This window comes from Carassius carassius, chromosome 48 (assembly GCF_963082965.1).
Source record: "Carassius carassius chromosome 48, fCarCar2.1, whole genome shotgun sequence".
Classification (NCBI taxonomy): domain Eukaryota; kingdom Metazoa; phylum Chordata; class Actinopteri; order Cypriniformes; family Cyprinidae; genus Carassius; species Carassius carassius.
Window position 1 is genome coordinate 16,781,090 of NC_081802.1, and position 17,613 is coordinate 16,798,702.

The 17,613-nt window shown below is 42.5% G+C and overlaps 1 protein-coding gene across 1 annotated transcript in view; it reads right to left on the reverse strand.

Moving 5' to 3' along the window:
• The window catches only part of LOC132131705 (CD276 antigen homolog), a 49,794-nt gene extending 33,956 nt beyond the window's left edge, over positions 1 to 15,838 (reverse strand). Inside the window, exon 1 of the mRNA XM_059543793.1 lies at positions 15,728 to 15,838. Coding sequence (XP_059399776.1) covers positions 15,728 to 15,744 — 17 coding nt within the window. The 5' untranslated portion in view covers positions 15,745 to 15,838. The remainder of the gene's footprint in view (positions 1 to 15,727) is intronic.
• Between the last annotated feature and the right edge of the window lie 1,775 nt (positions 15,839 to 17,613).

Sequence of the window (17,613 nt, forward strand, 5' to 3'; positions counted from 1 at the left end):
GCTATACATATCACTGAACACAAAGTGAATAAACTTTCTGAAGCTGCTATCATGGCCGATGAATTTGTGTTAACCCATCGGGGGTCATTTAGTTCGGTCAGTTTTAAGAATGACATGAGTAAGTCTAAGTTTTGCTCTCAAGCGAAGACTAAGTCTCCTGTGATGAGTAGGAACGTTAAGGCGACAGTTTCTGATCATTCTAGTAAGCCTGTACTCTCACGAGACATAGTTTGCTATTATTGTAAGAAGCCTGGCCATAAAATATCTGACTGTGTTGTTCTTAAGAAGAAAGAAAGACTGTCGAAACCTGTTGCTTTAGTTGCTGCTTTGCCATTCATTGATGATACTCGTGATGAGAGAGATCACCCGTTACCTATTCCAGGTGGTAAAACTGTTTTCAATCGGTGTGTAACTTCCTCTGATTATACCCCTTTTGTCACTGAAGGAACCGTGTCATTGCCTGGGTCGAACGAAACTGTACCCGTGCGTCTTCTCCGAGATACGGGAGCTGCCCAATCGTTCCTTCTAGAAGGAATTTTGCCTTTAACTCCTGAAACTGCGACTGGAACCTATGTACTAGTACGAGGTTTTGAGATGGGGTTTGTTGAAGTGCCTTTGCACCGAATCCATCTTTCCTCTGCCATTGTATCTGGTGATGTTGTAGTTGGTGTCCGTTCTGCACTTCCAGTTCCTGGGATTACGTTTATTCTGGGGAATGATTTAGCTGGGGGGAATGTTTGGGGAGAGAGTAGTGTGGCAGCTCCGCCCATAATAGTATCTATACCCAGAAAATCTGTCGAAAATCCTAAAGAATTCCCTGATTTGTTTCCAGCTTGTGCAGTTACTCGATCGATGGCTAAACCGTTGTCTGAAAATCAAGTTGTAGAGGTTCCCCTTCATGACACTTTCTTTTATACTGTTAATACAGGTGAACCAGAATCTGATGCGTCTGAATGCTCTAAACAGAAAGACCTGAAGGCCTGTGCTTCGCTGTCTTCTGACCAGAAAGATTTTATGGTACTGCGAAGTAAATCTGTTGATCCATCTGAGGTTATGTCCACTCCTGAAAAAACTAATGCTGATCTCTCTGATGTTGGTGGCTGTTCTCTGATTTCCTTGTTACAGATCTCTCGAGAGGATTTAATAAGAGCCCAGCAGAGTGATGACACTCTTAAACCTTTATTTTCTGCAGCAGGGTCTAAGAAGTGTTCTGATCACCACTCTTCTTCGTACTTCCTTGACGATGGTCTCCTTTGTCGGACGGAGGTCATGCATAAAGATGTTTCTCTGGAACCTAGAACTCAGATTGTAATCCCTCTTACAGTAAGAGACTCTGTGTTGAATTTGGCTCATCGAGGACTTGCTGGTCATACAGGAGTACGGAAAACATATGATCGTGTTATGCGACACTTTTATTGGCCTAAGGTAAAACGAGATGTGGCTAAGTATATACGATCTTGTCATACATGTCAGATTACCAGTAAGCCAAATCAGAAAGTGCCGGTTGCTACCTTGCAGCCTATTCCTGCTGTTTCCACTCCTTTTGAACATCTGATCATTGACTGTGTTGGTCCTTTGCCCCGGTCTAAGACTGGTCATCAGTATCTTCTCACTCTTATGTGCCAGACTACTCGTTATCCTGCAGCGTATCCATTGAGGTCTATCACTACAAGGTCTGTCTTGAAGGCCCTCACTAATTTCATGTCGACCTTTGGAATTCCCAAAGTTATTCAATCTGATCAGGGTTCAAATTTCATGTCGAAACAGTTCTCCAAAGCCCTGCGTCAGCTTAGAGTAAGCCACAATATTTCTAGTGCTTATCATCCACAGAGTCAAGGAGCTCTTGAAAGGTTCCATCAAACCTTGAAATCTCTGTTAAGGTCATATTGTGTGGAACTCGATGCGGATTGGGAAGAAGGTCTGCCATGGATGTTACTAGCTATACGTGAGGTAATCCAGGAGAGCCTTGGTTTTAGTCCGAATGAGCTAGTGTTTGGACATACAGTACGAGGACCTACTGCTGTTTTAGCTGATGAGTGGCGTTCGTCTAAGCCTTCTGAAAACGTTTTAGACTATGTGAGTGGATTTCGGTGTAGACTGTATGAGGCACGAGCTATTGCTAAAAGGAAACTGAGTAAGTCTCAAACAAAAATGCAGCAACTTTTTGACAGGAAAGCTAAGTTGAGAGATTTTCAGGTGGGTGATCAGGTATTAGCTTTGCTGCCTCTTCCTGCTAACCCATTTCAAGCAAAGTTTACAGGACCTTACAGTGTCGCTAAACGCCTTTCAGATAATAATTATCTGTTGAATACTCCTGACCGTAGGAGAAAAGTGCAAGTTTGTCACAGTAACTTGTTGAAATCTTATGTAGCTTCTGTTCCTTCTGTCTCTGTTAGTGTGGTAACCACTTGTGACTCTTTTAATCCAACTCTTTCTTGCGGTACAAGTGGTGATACTTCAGAGAATGCTGATGAGGATGGGAATCTTCTTTCTCGAGAAAAAGTAGACGGACGACTTAACAACTCTGAGATCCTTGCTAACCTGTCCTCTCATCTTTCATATTTGACAGAGAAGGAGAGGAGTGACATCATTGAGTTAGTGATGTCATTTCCTTCTCTTTTCCTTGATGTCCCTGGTCGTACTTCTGCCATTGAACATGACATCGACGTCGGAACTTCCTGTCCTGTTAAACAGAACGCTTATAGAGTTAATCCACTGAAACGAGATTTGTTAAAGAAAGAAGTGAACTATTTGCTTGCTCATACCCTGGCTGAACCCAGTTTTAGTTCATGGAGTTCTCCTTGCGTTCTAGTAAATAAATCCGATGGCTCATATCGCTTTTGCACCGATTATCGAAAACTTAATGCGGTGACAAAACCAGATTCTTTCCCTTTACCTCGTGTTGACGATTGCGTCGACCATGTTGGTTCTGCCCGATACGTAAGTAAGTTTGACCTTCTAAAGGGGTACTGGCAGGTGCCATTGACTACTCGCGCCAAAGAGTTATCCGCCTTCGTTACGCCTGATGCTTTCCTGCAGTACACAGTAATGCCTTTTGGGGTTCGTAATGCACCCGCGACTTTCCAACGATTGGTAAACCGTCTACTGTATGGAATGTCCGGATGTGAGGCGTATCTTGATGACGTCGTCCTGTATAGCTCTTCTTGGTCTGAGCATCTTAACCAGATCAAAGAATTATTTTCCCGCTTAGCTGAGGCTAATCTCACTATCAACCTTGCTAAGTCTGAATTCGGAAAGGCAACTGTTACGTATCTGGGTAAGGTAGTGGGAAACGGATGTGTGAAACCTATCGGGACTAAGGTAGAAGCCGTTTGTAGTTTTCCAACCCCCACCACTCGGCGTGAATTACGCCGATTCCTCGGCATGGTGGGATATTATAGGAGTTTTTGCGAGAATTTCGCTAGGGTAGTTTCACCGTTAACAGATTTATTGAGTCCGAAAATAAATTTTCAGTGGTCTGAGACATGTCAGCAAGCTTTCGAAAATTGTAAGGCTTTGCTGGCACGTGCTCCTGTTTTGACCGCCCCGAATTTTGAAAAGTCTTTCAGTCTTGCAATTGATGCTAGTGCTTGCGGTGCGGGCGCAGTTCTCTTGCAAGAAGATTCGAACGGGGTTCAACATCCTGTTAGTTACTTTTCAAAGAAATTTAATCGGCATCAACAGGTCTACTCAACTATTGAGAAGGAAGCCCTCGCCTTGGTGTTGGCCGTACAACATTTTGAAGTGTATTTGGGGTCAATTGCTGCGCCAATCATCGTTTATACAGATCATAACCCTTTGGTTTTCTTAAATCAGATGAGAAATCGTAACCAACGACTTATGCGATGGAGTCTCATTTTACAACCTTTCCATTTGGAAATTAAACATGTAAGAGGGAAAGATAACGTTATAGCTGACACCCTTTCCCAAGCGTAACATCGAGATGTCTGTGGTATGTTTCTCTCTTCTCGTTTTTTCATCTCTAGGGCCCAGAGGTGTTGAACAAAGTGGAGTAGAGGATGCTTCTTGGACAATTAGAACATTCCATTGTTTGGTCCTTTGGGTGGAGCTTGATTTTTCTCTTTTTGTTTTCTTTTAGATTCGTTGCCGAATCTTTTTGAGGAGGGAGGTGTTACGACCCCGTGCTTCCTTTTCTTGCCTGCTGGTGGCGTGATGACTTCAGGAGGGTGTGGTCGATTGTACAGCCCTGCTGAGCGATTTCCACTGATTGTGGACAGGATAAATGAATAGACTGATTCCATTGACAGCACTTCACCTGGGGGGATTGGCAGCCTCCGGAGAAGTCATTTACTCCAACTTTCTCTTCTTTCCTTATTTATCATTCCTCACCATTTGGATTATTATTATTTCTCTCTTTATTTAAACCCTAGACATTATGTTATGTTCTTTTGTATTGTATCATTTTGGCACTTGAATAAAGAAACTTGCAAGTCAACCAATCTGTGCAAGCGCTCCTATTTTATGTTACGGTCGATATCGAGCTGGCCGTGACAACAGCTTAAGTCATTTGTGGATTAATGCGTATTGGAGACGGAACCGTTTAAAGCGATTCAGTTCCATTTGGTTCTGGTTCAAAAAGATCCGGTTACATCGAATGATTCGTTCGCGAACCAGATATCACAAACTGCTTTGTTTTGAACTCTCTCACAACAGACACGGAAGAGAAGACAATGCTGAATAAAGTTGTAGTTTTTGCTATTTTGGACCTAAATGTATTTTCGATGCTTCAAAATATTCTATCTGACCCTCTGATGTCACATGGATTACTTTGATGATGTTTTTCTTACCTTTCTGGACATGGACAGTAGACCGTACACACAGTTTCAATGGAGGGACTGAGAGCTCTCGCACTAAATCTAAAATATCTTAAACTGTGTTCAGAAGATAAACAGAGGTCTCACTGGTTGGGAACGACATGAGGGTGAGTTATTATTTACATAATTTTGATTATTGGGTGAACTAACCCTTTAAGACCAACACAAAGAAAGGATTTTTAGAGATTTTGGCCAACTAAAAAGTATAAAAATAAGTATGAGCTTGTACAGCACTCAATACTTAGTTGGGGCTCCTTTTGCCTGAATTACTGCAGCAATGCAGCGTGGCATGGAGTCGATCACTCTGTGGCACTGCTCAGGTGTTATAAGAGCCCAGGTTGCTCTGATAGTGGCCTTCAGCTCTTCTGCGTTCTTGGGTCTGGCATATTGCATCTTCCTCTTCACAATACCCCATAGATTTTCTATAGGGTTAAGGTCAAGCAAGTTTGCTGGCCAATTAAGAACAGGGATACCATGGTCCTTAAACCAGGTACTGGTAGCTTTGGCACTGTGTGGTGCCAAGTCCTGCTGGAAAATTAAATCTGCATCTCTATGAAGTTGGTCAGCAGCAGGCAGCATGAAGCGCTCTTTTGCAATTATCTTTTGTGTCTTGCCCTCCTTGTGCAAGGTGTCAATTGTCGTCCTTTGGACATCTGTCAAGTCAGCAGTCTTCCCCATGATTGTTTAGCCTACAGAACTAAACTGAGAGACCATTTAAAGGCTTTTTGAGTTAATTAGCTGATTAGAGTGTTACACCAGGTGTCTTCAATATTGAACCTTTTCACAATATTCGAATTTTCTGAGATGCTGAATTTGGGATTTTCCTTAGTTGTCAGTTATAATCATCAAAATTAAAAGAAATAAACATTTGAAATCTATCAGTCTGTATGTAATCAATAACGAATATAATATACAAGTTTCACTTTCTGAATGAAATTAGTGAAATAAATCAACTTTTTGATGATATTCTAATTATATGACCAGCACCTGTATAGTATGCAAAGTAGGATGCAGAAATATTCATGAATTCTAAGTACACTTAAGTGGCCTTTTTTTCTTATTAAAATTATATTATCAGAAATTATTAGCACTACCCTACTGAAAGGTTTGAAAATTCTACCTGTATTTTTCAACAGGGTAATACAAGTTTATGCTGGTTTGGTGCTGTCTTGCTAATAGACCAGTGTAATTCATTAGCAAACTTAGCTGGGGATGCTGGTAAACCACCTCAATCTTGCTCTCTTTGTGTATGTGTTTGTGTCAACAAGCTGTTTAAGCTAGCTAAAATGCTTGTGTAGCCAATGGTAATCATCATCGTAAGCCAATGGTAATCATCATTATAGGGCGTGCCTTATTTTACGTGGACTATAAAGACCATTTAAGGGATAGTGCGGAGGTGCGTCTCATAGTCCCGGGTGACGTCATCCATTTCCGGTGTGTCGCGGGAGTGTTTGTCTGGTAAGGAGCTGCAGTCGCGGCTGTATTTTTGAATGTTTGTATTGAACGGGGTTTTATGTATTGACTTGGCTCGCATGTCTCACTAGCATGGACTGAGGAATCCTGCGGTACAACGCGTGTCGTACCAGATTGTCTGTTTATATCTTGGAGTTTAATTCCCTGTGTACGGCAAGCAGTTTAAACCGGTAGGTTGTTTTAATTCATTGTTTGTTGCCCTAAGGGTTGGGATCGATCATTCATTCTAAGAGTTTTATTTTTCTAGTTCACAGACAGAGTAAGAGACGGTGCAGTGAGTTTCTCGTCGGGGATGTTTGTGGCCGTATTCTTGTATGCTGACGTTCACTACTAACTTCGGATTAGTGTTGTGCTGCACACGGTTTCATTATGCGGGGCTGCACTGGCTTGACCGCAAGAGCGGAGGTGTAATATCTGCGAACTATATTGGCTTACTGCTGGGGTGATGCTGGGCACCTATAACATCAGCTGCCTGGTCTATTACGGTGCCCTGCTGTCTCTCTCCGATGCATCCAATGGCTTGACCATCCAGCAGTCACCATCGTCATCAGGTCTCTCTTTATGAGCGAATCCCTGTGTACATTTAACTAGTTTATTTGTTTTTGTTTATTTTTGGTTTCTTTGTTGATGTGAACTAGGGGTGTCGCGATATACCGGTATTGGCGATAACCATGATATTCAAAGCAACAATTATAGATATCGTGTTAATTCAGTGCGTGGTGATGATATACCGGTATTAGCAATAACCGCAATATTTAAAATGAACAGTTCTCTTATGATAGCACCACATGTAAATACTCCAGTACCAGTACCTGGTTGAGCTCCCAGGTGGCAGTATTGTGCCTTAACGCTGACACTGTCACACAAGAAGGAGACACCGCGCTCGCTGCTAGTGCTACTCAGAGGAGAGCCGTGTTCATCAGAGTAAGTTGCCAATATTTTAATGGTCATAGAATGGGAAACGTTATATTAACCTTTTAACAGCAGTTTTCTGTGTTCATATATTTGATTAAAGGGTGATTTATATTAATAAGTCGCGTTTAAAAAAACGTGTTTTCTTTACTCGTCTAGTTTTTGTATTTGCAATCAATACGGCCTGTGCGTAGTCACACTTTTTTTCTTTGTTCAAATCTATTAACAGGTACACGATTAAAACTGATCTTGCTGCATTCAACTCTATAAAATGTTAAGTTGGTCGCAGTGCCATGCACTGAATGCCTCATCTGCGGTCATTCTTCATTTAGGTTTATTAGTTAACATTAGTTAATTACATTAGTTAACATATATACATAACATTAATAATAAACAATATTTCCACAGCATTTATTAATCTTAGTTCATGTTAATTTCAGCATTTACTAATGAATTATTAAAATCGCAAGTTGTGTTTGTAAACATGAATGCACTGTGAACTTACATGAACAATTACTCCATTTTTATTAACATTAACAAAGATTAATAAATTGTGTAATGTATTGTTCGTTGTTCATTCATGTTAATACATTATTGTTAATAAATGACATCTTATTGTAAAGTGTTACCATTAATATTTATTCATCATACTGTTGAACTTGACAGTATTTTCTCTCTTGTTATCTTATAGGAGCTGCAAAGAAGACAGAGAAAGCCAGAGTCTTGTGCCCTGCATTTATCAGTAGCAATATTATGTTCGTTGGGTGAAAAAGGAAAAACTCAATAAACAAAGTAAAAAATAATTTGACTTATCTTTTCCCCTCCAAGGTTTCTATAGATATCACGATATATCGATATCGTGAATTCGTATGGCCACAATAACCGTGATATGAAAAATCGAATATCGTGACAGCCCTAATGTGAACCTATTATTTTAAAAACAATGTACTTTTCTTTTGTTGCAGATCAGTGTTGAATTTATTATTTTTTTGTTAACGTTGTTTCTTTGAACTTGTTGACCGACCATTATATTTTTCTTTTGATCAGGTGTGTGACGTGGTAGTTTTCGTGCCATCCATTGTTTCTGTGGATTGGTATACTGTGACCAGCAGATCTATGTCTCTGCCATTCTATTGAATCCCTAGTTTTATAATGATGTGTCTGAATGTGTGTGGATATAGATGATGATTATTTGTCTAAAATTGTAATTCTGCTTCCTCTCCAGCGGTTGGGATGTCCAGGACTCGTGTCCATGTGGCTAGCCTCTCTCTCTGCTTGGTGGTGGTCCCTTCCGAGTGCTGTGTTCTATGTGTGGGGTTTGAGGTGTGGGTGCAGTGCACGAGTGTTTGTTGTGTCATTTTCAAAAGAATGGGTGAATATTCTCAGCACTAGGGTGGAGGCTGAAGAGTGAGTGTGTGCGTGTATGTATTTTTCTTATCTGTAGATTTATGTCTATCAGGGACTACAAATAAAAATTATACTTTTACTTATATTTCACCTTTGTCTCTGGTCTCAACCTCAGCCGTAATCGAACCTGTGTGCTTTGAATAAAATCTTATAAGGCAATTCCCCAGTAAATTTGCCTCTGGGGTGGCGTAGTCGGGTATTTTAGAGGGGTAGAGTTTAAAATTGTCCTCTGGGGATGAGCTGCTGGTATAGGCAGTTCCTTCCCTGGTGCGAACTGTCAATTGTATATCTTTGCCCACTAGCATCTTGCCACATTTTGGCATAGTCGGCAGGGTTCGGCTGTTTGGGAGACCGAGACATTGGGGAGTGGTTGTTTTTTTTATTTTATTTTTACTTTTTTATTTCTCAGAGCATTGGTGACTGTTTGATCGGGCATTCCTTTTGGGTAAGTGACCTTTTTGTAGTGTTCCTTCATGGAAGAGGAGTTGCGGGAGCTGCGAGATTTGGTGACCCAATTATGGGCAGATAATGAGAGGCTGCGGCAGGAGCGGGCACCTGCTGATGTCCCTGACCCTGGTGCTGCCTCTACTAGCACGGCACCGCTGGTTGCGCCTCAGTTGGCAGATAGGAGTGGTAGCGCACCTAAACGATTCATGTTTGTTCCAAGGGAACGACGTTGTCCGAGATTTATGGTAGAACTGGTATAAGCATTGACGAGTGGGTCGAAGAGGCACTCGTAATATGTCACTTACCAAATGGGCCTTCTTTCTATGTGATAATCTAGAAGGAGAGGCCTGTGATGAAATTAAATATCAGTCAAGCGCGTACAGGAGTGATCCGGATCGTATTATTTCTGCCCTTCGTGAATTGTACAAAAGTGAAAAGTCAAGCGCCACATGCTATTCCAAATTCTTATATCGTATGTGATCAGTTTGTGGAATATGTGTCTGATAGTACGCTCCGCCGAGAACTGAAACAATTGATAAGACGACAACCCACTGCAACGTTGATGGATATTCGGGGCGAGGCCATTCGTTGGGAGCGAGAGGGAATACCAGGTGGTACGAGGGGTACGAGTCAATCGGTACCGTTGGTAAGTAGCATCCAATATGGGGTTCGGGGCGGTGTAGATTTGGATCGTGGGGTTCAGTCGGGTGAAATTACCAAACTGCGGGATTTGCGGCATCAGCAGCAACGTCAGATTGATCAGCTCACCCGAGTGGTGATGCGTAATCAAAATGTGCGCGATCGCTCCCCTCGTCTAAATCCCATAATTTGTAGAAGGTGCCAACATACCCGTTCATGGCTCATGTGTTTTTAATGGTAATCAGTTTGTGTCCCGTTTGGTTTCCTCATGTCCACACTTGGTTGCTAATATTGGAGGGATTCCTGTGTCTTGTCTGGTCGATACTGGCTCCATGGTGTCAACCATTACCGAGAGCTGTTTTCGGCTCAGGTTTGAACCATGGGGCCAGGATCGTTTGCGGTCGTGTCATTGGCTGCAGCTCTGAGCAGCTAATGGGCTGGAGATTCCGTATATTGGTTATATAGAAGTAGACGTTGAACTTTGCGGTAATCTCATTCAGAGTTGTGCTGTGTTAGTAGTCTGATATCCCAGGTGTTCTGGGGATGAATGTGCTTAGTCGCTGTTACCAGGAGCTTTTTGGACATTATGGGTCTATGCTATACACGCTACCGTCAGTAATGCAGGATTCTACAATTATTCAGGCTTTTCAAGAATGCCAACGTGCTATTCGCACTACCGAGCAGGGCAGTAATGTGAGAGTAAGAGGACGTAGTGCATGTCAAGTTCCAGCTGGCACTATCAAATTTGTAGCAGCTACGTGTTCTTCCCAATATATGAGCAGTACAGTGCTTTTTGAGCCCTCAGAGACGGGGTTGGCCAGGGGTTTATTAGCCTCCTTTTCGTTGGTGCGAGTAGCTGGGGGTACAGTTTATGTACCCGTAGTGAATGTTGGGACCATCGATGTAGTTCTTTACCCCACTACTATAATAGGTACATTGCGGGAGGTGTATCTTGTGGACCTTCCTGTCGGGTTAACTGAAGTTCCTCCCGTGAGCGTTCAGGCAGCATCGTGTAGTGTTTCCTCCACCGCAATACCAGAACAGATTGAGTCGGTTGAGTTGGGGGCATTAACCACAAAGGAACGAGAGCAGGTTAAAGCCCTACTCCGGGAGTTTCAAGGTGTGTTCTCTACCCATGAAGGAGATGTAGGTTGTACTAACCTCATGTCACATGAGATCCCCCTTAGCGATAACATTCCGGTCCGACAGTGGTACAGGCGCATTCCGCCATCAGAATATGAGCTGGCGAAGACTAATATCAGTCAGTTGCTTGATGCACAGATCATTCGAGAGAGTTGCAGCCCCTACGCCTCTCCGATCGTGTTAGTTAAGAAAAAGGACGTTAGCCTCCGCATGTGTGTTGACTACCAACAACTTAACTACAAGATCAGCAAAGATGCTTTCCCACTGCCTCAAATTGAGGAGACGTTGGACTCCTTAGCAGGTGCCCGTTGGTTTTCTACGTTAGATCTGACAACCAAGTTCCAGTTTCCGAGCTTAATTGTCCCAAGACCACCTTTTGTACGCCAATCGGGCTTTTTGAATGGAATCGTATGCCGTTTGGCCTGTGTAATGCGCCCAGTACATTCCAGCGTTTGATGGAACGACTTTTTGGTGACCAAAGGCATCAGTCTGTCTTGTTATACCTCGACGATATTATTGTATTCTCATCGTCTGTGCAGCAACATCTACAGCGACTTAGGGTGGTGTTGGGCCATTTGAAAATGGAGGGACTTAAAGTAAAGCTAGGGAAGTGCGCGTTCTTTCAGGAGTAGGTGAGTTACTTAGGGCATGTTATTTCCTCTTGTGGGGTGGCGACAGACCCAAAAAAGATTGAGGTGGTAGCACAGTGGCCTCATCCTAGGACAGTGTCGGAGCTGCAAACATTTTTGGGATTTGTCAGTTATTATCAATGTTTTGTGGAAGGGTTTGCCAAGTTGGCAGCCCCATTACACAAAGTAGTGGCCATGTTTACGGGTGGTAAGTCTAGCAAGCGGGGTCAGGAAATAACTGTGGTGTGGTCCGAGCAGTGTGAGGAAGCATTTCAAGTTTTGAAACGTGTTCTGACTAAAGTGCCAGTGTTGGCTTATGCGGATTTTACCCGGCCCTTTATCTTGGAGGTCGATGCCAGTCATGGTGGGCAGGGGGTGGTACTTTCACAGGAGTTTAGACCGTAAGATTAGGCCTGTTGCTTATGCGAGCAGAAGCCTCAGGCCATCGGAGTATAATACCACTACTTATAGTTCTATGTAACTGGAGTTTCTGGGCCATGGGCCATGGGCGAGAAATTCAGAGAGTACTTGCTTGGCCATAAATGCCTGGTACGTATGGATAACAACCCGCTTAGTCACCTGGCGACAGCTAAGCTCGGGGCAACCGAACAAAGTTGGGCCGCTGAGTTGGCAGCATTTGACCTTGAGATCCAGTTTAGGTCAGGTAAGAACAATCAGAATGCCGATGCGCTTTCCCGGCTCCATGCGGTTAGGTTAGAAGATGAGGGTATCTACCCTTCGGGGTCGGTAGTTCAGTCTTAGTAATTCAGTCAGGAGTTTCAGTCTTAGACTCGGGGGGGGGAGTTACAACACAGAGTGCTATACAGGCATGGCCTAGTCTCAGACCTTATCGCGTTGCAGGCAGCAGACCCGGTTGTAGGAGAAGTGAGGAAGTTCTGGCAACAGGGGCAATGTCCAGAGCCCAGAGGGCGGCATCAGTTGCCTAAGCCGCTTATGATGCTGCTTCGACAATGGGACCGATTCAGTGAGCAGGAGAGTCTACTGCATCGTAAGGTCTTCCGTCCTGATGGGGGAAAGGCAATGTTCCAGCTGGTGTTGCCAGCGTCGCTGCAATCGGAAGTGCTGGCCCAGTTGCACCAGCACCATGGTCACCGAAGGGCAGAACGCACCCTCGAGCTGGTGCGACAGCGGTGCTATTGGCCTGGTATGTCTGTCGATGTAGCTCGTTGGGTGCGAGACTGTGAGCGGTGTCAACTGGCCAAGGATGCAGCACCGTTTGGGACAAGAGAATGTGATGTTGGTGACAGACGTGTTCAGTAAATTCACTGTGGCTGTGCCGACTAAGGATCAGCAGGCGGAGACCGTGGCCCATGTCCTGGTTAATGAGTGGTTCTTCAAATTTGGGGTCCCTGGCTGGATTCACTCCGACCAGGGCCGCAACTTTGAATCTCAGTTAATACAGCAGTTGTGTAGCCTCTATCAAGTGAGTAAATCTCGCAGCACCCCCTATCATCTGGCTGGTAGCAGCCAATGTGAGAGGTTCAATCGAACATTACACAACTTGCTGCGAACTTTGTCCCCTGCGAGAAAGAGAGATTGGGCATTCTGTTTATCACAAGTTTTGTTTTGTTACAACACTACTCCGCATCAGGCCACGGGAGAGTCACCATATTTCCTCATGTTTGGCCAGGAGCCTAGGTTGCCCATCGACTTTGTGCTCAGTAGAGTACAAGAGCCAGTTGCAGGTAGAGTACATCAGTGGGTTGAGGAGCACCAGGCACGTTGAAGGTCAGTTGGTCTACTTGCGTGATCACGGGGTCCATGGCCGTCATAAGATACAGGATTTGTGGAATTCAACTTTATACCGGGTCATTAAGGCATACAATAGCCCCGGAGCATGATCAGAAGAAGATGCGCCATGTCCATCGGTCATCTTTGAAACTCAGAGCCCAGGTAGAGTTGGCACTTGAGCTACCTGAGGGTCAGGTTGAATTGCCAGTTGAGGTAACCATCGAGGAAGAGCCAATAGAAGGAGATTTGGTTTTCGTGGTATCAGAAGTTCCAATTGTAGCCTGGAGGGATACCTTGTGTATGTCTCCTTTGGGGTCGGCAGATGTTTCTGTTTCCAGTGTGGTCAATAAAGTAGAGATCGAGGCTGGTAGTGGTACAAGTTAGTTGCTGGTGCCGGGACCTACTGTAGAGGGTCTGCATGGTCAGTCGGAGGTAACACTGCGCAGAACGGGACGAGTTGGGGCTGGACTACATTCTTTTGTGCATCGTTTGCCGAGAGCAGTAGGAAGAGAGGCGGGATCTAGTAGCCCTCTTGTGTCCGCATCCAACTCTGTTACTGCCTTGTTTAGGCCTTGGTGTTAAGTTTTCTTCAGGGGGTAATGTTAGAAACTTGGATTTTTGTCGGGACGACAACAACAAAATGGGGGGGGGGTGTAGATTTTAGCCAATGGTAATCATCATCATAAACCAATGGTAATCATCATTATATGGCATGCCTTATTTTATGTGGCCTATAAAGACCGTTTAAAGGGTAGTGCGAAGGTGCGTCTCATAGTCCCGGATGACGCCATCCATCCGGTGTGTCGTGGGAGTGTTTGTCTGGTAAGGAGCTGCAGTCGCGGCTGTATTTTTGAACGTTTGTATTGAACGGGGTTTTATGTATTGAGTTGGCTCGCATGTCTCACTAGCGTGGACTGAGGAATCCTGCGGTACAACGCGTGTCATACCAGATTGTCTGTTTATATCTTGGAGTTTAATTCCCTGTGTACGGCAAGCAGTTTAAACCGGTAGGTTGTTTTAATTCATTGTTTGTTGCCCTAAGGGTTGGGAGCGATCATTCATTCTAAGAGTTTTATTTTTCTAGTTCACAGACAGAGTAAGAGACGGTGCAGTGAGTTTCTCGTCGGGGATGTTTGTGGCCGTATTCTTGTATGCTGACGTTCACTACTAACTTCGGATTAGTGTTGTGCTGCACACGGTTTCATTATGCAGGGCAGCGCTGGCTTGACCGCAAGAACGGAGGTGTAATATCTGCAATCTATACTGACGTACTGCTGGGGTGTTGCTTGCTTTACGCTACGGGTTTATTTCAACGCTGGGCACTTATAACATCAGCTGCCTGGTCTATTACGGTGCCCTGCTGTCTCTCTCCAACGCATCTAATGGCTTGACCATCCAGCAGTCACCATAGTCATCTGGTCTCTCTTTATGAGCGGATCCCTGTGTACATTTAACTAGTTTATTTGTTTTGGTTTATTTTTGGTTTCTTTGTTGATGTGAACCTATTACTTTAAAAACAATGTACTTTTCTTTTGTTTCAGATCAGTGTTAATTTTTTTGCCACACTTGGAAGGGGCACTATACCATCCAAAAACAAAGCATATACTGGTGACTAGCCATGCTACACGATTATGCATATTGCTAAAACTACAAAAATAAATTGCTGAAAAAGACAGCACAAAATATAATAGCAGGTAGGCAATGGCTGAATATCATATGGGATTTGACAAGGGAAATATTTGCATTCACTCACCACATTACACAAGATGAACAAATTAAACAATGAAGAGCAGCTGAAACATTAGTCATTTTGTTTGAAAATGTAAACTGGACTACAGTTTCCACTCTACAGAGAGCCATATGTTCACTAGAAAAACATGAGCATAGTGAGTCTGATTAACTTTATTGTGATTGTGAAACCATTATGACTTTATAACCAATGCTTTGAACACATATTCTAAAGAAAAGACGAAAAAGTAGAAACCGTTTTCTGAGAAAGCCTGGCATACACCTATATATTACAACAATTTACATTATAAAATGTAAAACATAAAATATTAAACATTAAATATATAACTTTAAAAAGCAAACAATTAAAAAATATTTCAGTGTTCTTTAAAAATAAATAAATAATTAGTTAACCCGCATGTTGAACTAACATGCACTTGAATGTTGGACTTTTTCCACTCTAGTTGCTTGAGGGGTCCCAGCAAGTACACACTTGTACCAACTCGTACCATTTTCTTTAAACTATGAGCAAACTCCCTGATGCATTTGGAATTTTTGTTAAACATGAGAATTGTTTTAGATACTGTGACTATATTTTAATAACAGCAAAAATATTAACCAGACGAACATATGAAAAATGTGTTCATTAGTGACAAATGAATATACACTGAAATAAAATACTATATGTAAAAAAAAACTAAACTATACACGCAATAGTAAAACTCTACATACTACATAAAAACTAAAAAATTAATCACCTACCTACATTTGGAATCCATGCACCCTTTAATGCTGCATTATATTCACATGGGGGAAAAAAGTTAAACTAGTTAAACAAAATGAGACTGAATCATTCCACACAGTCTGTAGAGAGGAGAATCATAAAAAACCCCACCTTAGTCTGTACATATAGCTCCTCCTTTTCATATCCATTTCTGTCAAGTTAAATTTTTAAAGGTCTCCTATCATACACTTTTTTTAATCAATTTATTTTTTCTATCATCCAGTTTCATAAACATAGCTGCTGTGTTACAACTGTGTCTTAAAGGGTTCATCGAAATTATTATAAAAAAAAAAAAAATAGTTTTTCGATGAACTAACCCTTTAAGAACTAGTATGACCAACTAGCAGTTATCCAAGGGCTAATGATTCTTTTATTTTTCAGATTCAAATAAGACCAGTTAACATTTTATGAAACTGAAATTAGATGACTTACCTAATTAGATGACTAACTTGTAAAACTAATCTAAGACTTGTATGCAAACAGCCACAGATCTACTTTTCTAATGCAACAATGTAACATGCTGATTAACTACAATGTATTACTGTAGAACCTAACTATAGCCACAACTGTTTCCCGAACATTGTCACAATGCCATTATTTGAATCACACTGGTTCAACAATATAGAACTACTGTATTATTAATGACGTAACATGCATGTGGTTGATTAATAACTTGGATTAATTCATAATTTTACCCATTTTCCACCAGAATGAACTGGGTGCTTGTTCAGAGCCAGTGCTATTGCTAGTTCGGAGCTGGTTAGTCTGGTGAGCCTTCTAAGAACCGGTTTGCCGCACTGGATAGAGAGCCACCACAGAGCCAGGTCTTAAGTCATCTGAATAGCAATGGTAGCGTGGCAGTGCAAAAAACACAATGGGCTTGTTCAGAAAGCAACGCCATTGGGCGGACCGATCGGCACGCTATACCAAAGCATCGTGGGAACAATCCAAAAGCATAAAGAGCCGTCTGCCTTCCAGTCGCTCCTGCGGTAAACCAGTCCCACATGCCAAATGGTCCGGCCACTGCCATCACGAACAAGCCTTAACACCATCAACAATGTTGGACGTGGCATTGTTATTGAAGTTCATGGCATCCAAACACAACAAATCCAACTTGTTCGATTTCGACTGTTATTTCAAATATGGCACTTTGTTGGTCACGATAAACCCCGCCCCCTGCCTCTGACACAAGCAGTTCTTACTAATATCCCAGCAATGTTTTAGTGCTACTTACAAACCACTTTTCCTGGTTCGGAGCTGGTGCTTTGGGTGTCGAAAGACAAAGAACCAATTTGAAACTAGGCTCTAGCTCCAAACCAGCACTCATTGCATTTGTTGAAAAGGGGTATTTGAGATCTCCAAGATGTTGCTGTTAGAAACAGTGCACCTAGTGACTACTTCACTGTTTTGTGTTCACTGTCATTTTGCTCTGTTTGATGTTTGGTTCATTGCGGATTCCCGCATTTATACATGTGAACTCTTCAAAAATGGCACTGCTAAAAAATAGGGTAGGATGGAAGAAGAGGCCCCAAGGGTAAGATGAAACTCCAACTTTAATGTTTCTCTTGATCACAGATGGTGATAAAACTCACTTTATAAATTTAAATGTATAAACTGTGTCACACTAATTCATATTGCTATTTAATCTGAGCATTGGTAACTGTGAGAGTAATACAAACACACAGACATGACTTCCTGTTTCACAGGAATATAAATATGAGGAACACAAAGGCCAAATTTCCTTAATCATCCATAACAATGTGTAAAACTAAATAATATAGTCCTGTTGTGTAACAGATTATTAAGATATACAGGTTATGAAAACTAATAGACAATTGTGGAAAGTAACAGGAGTGGGATATCA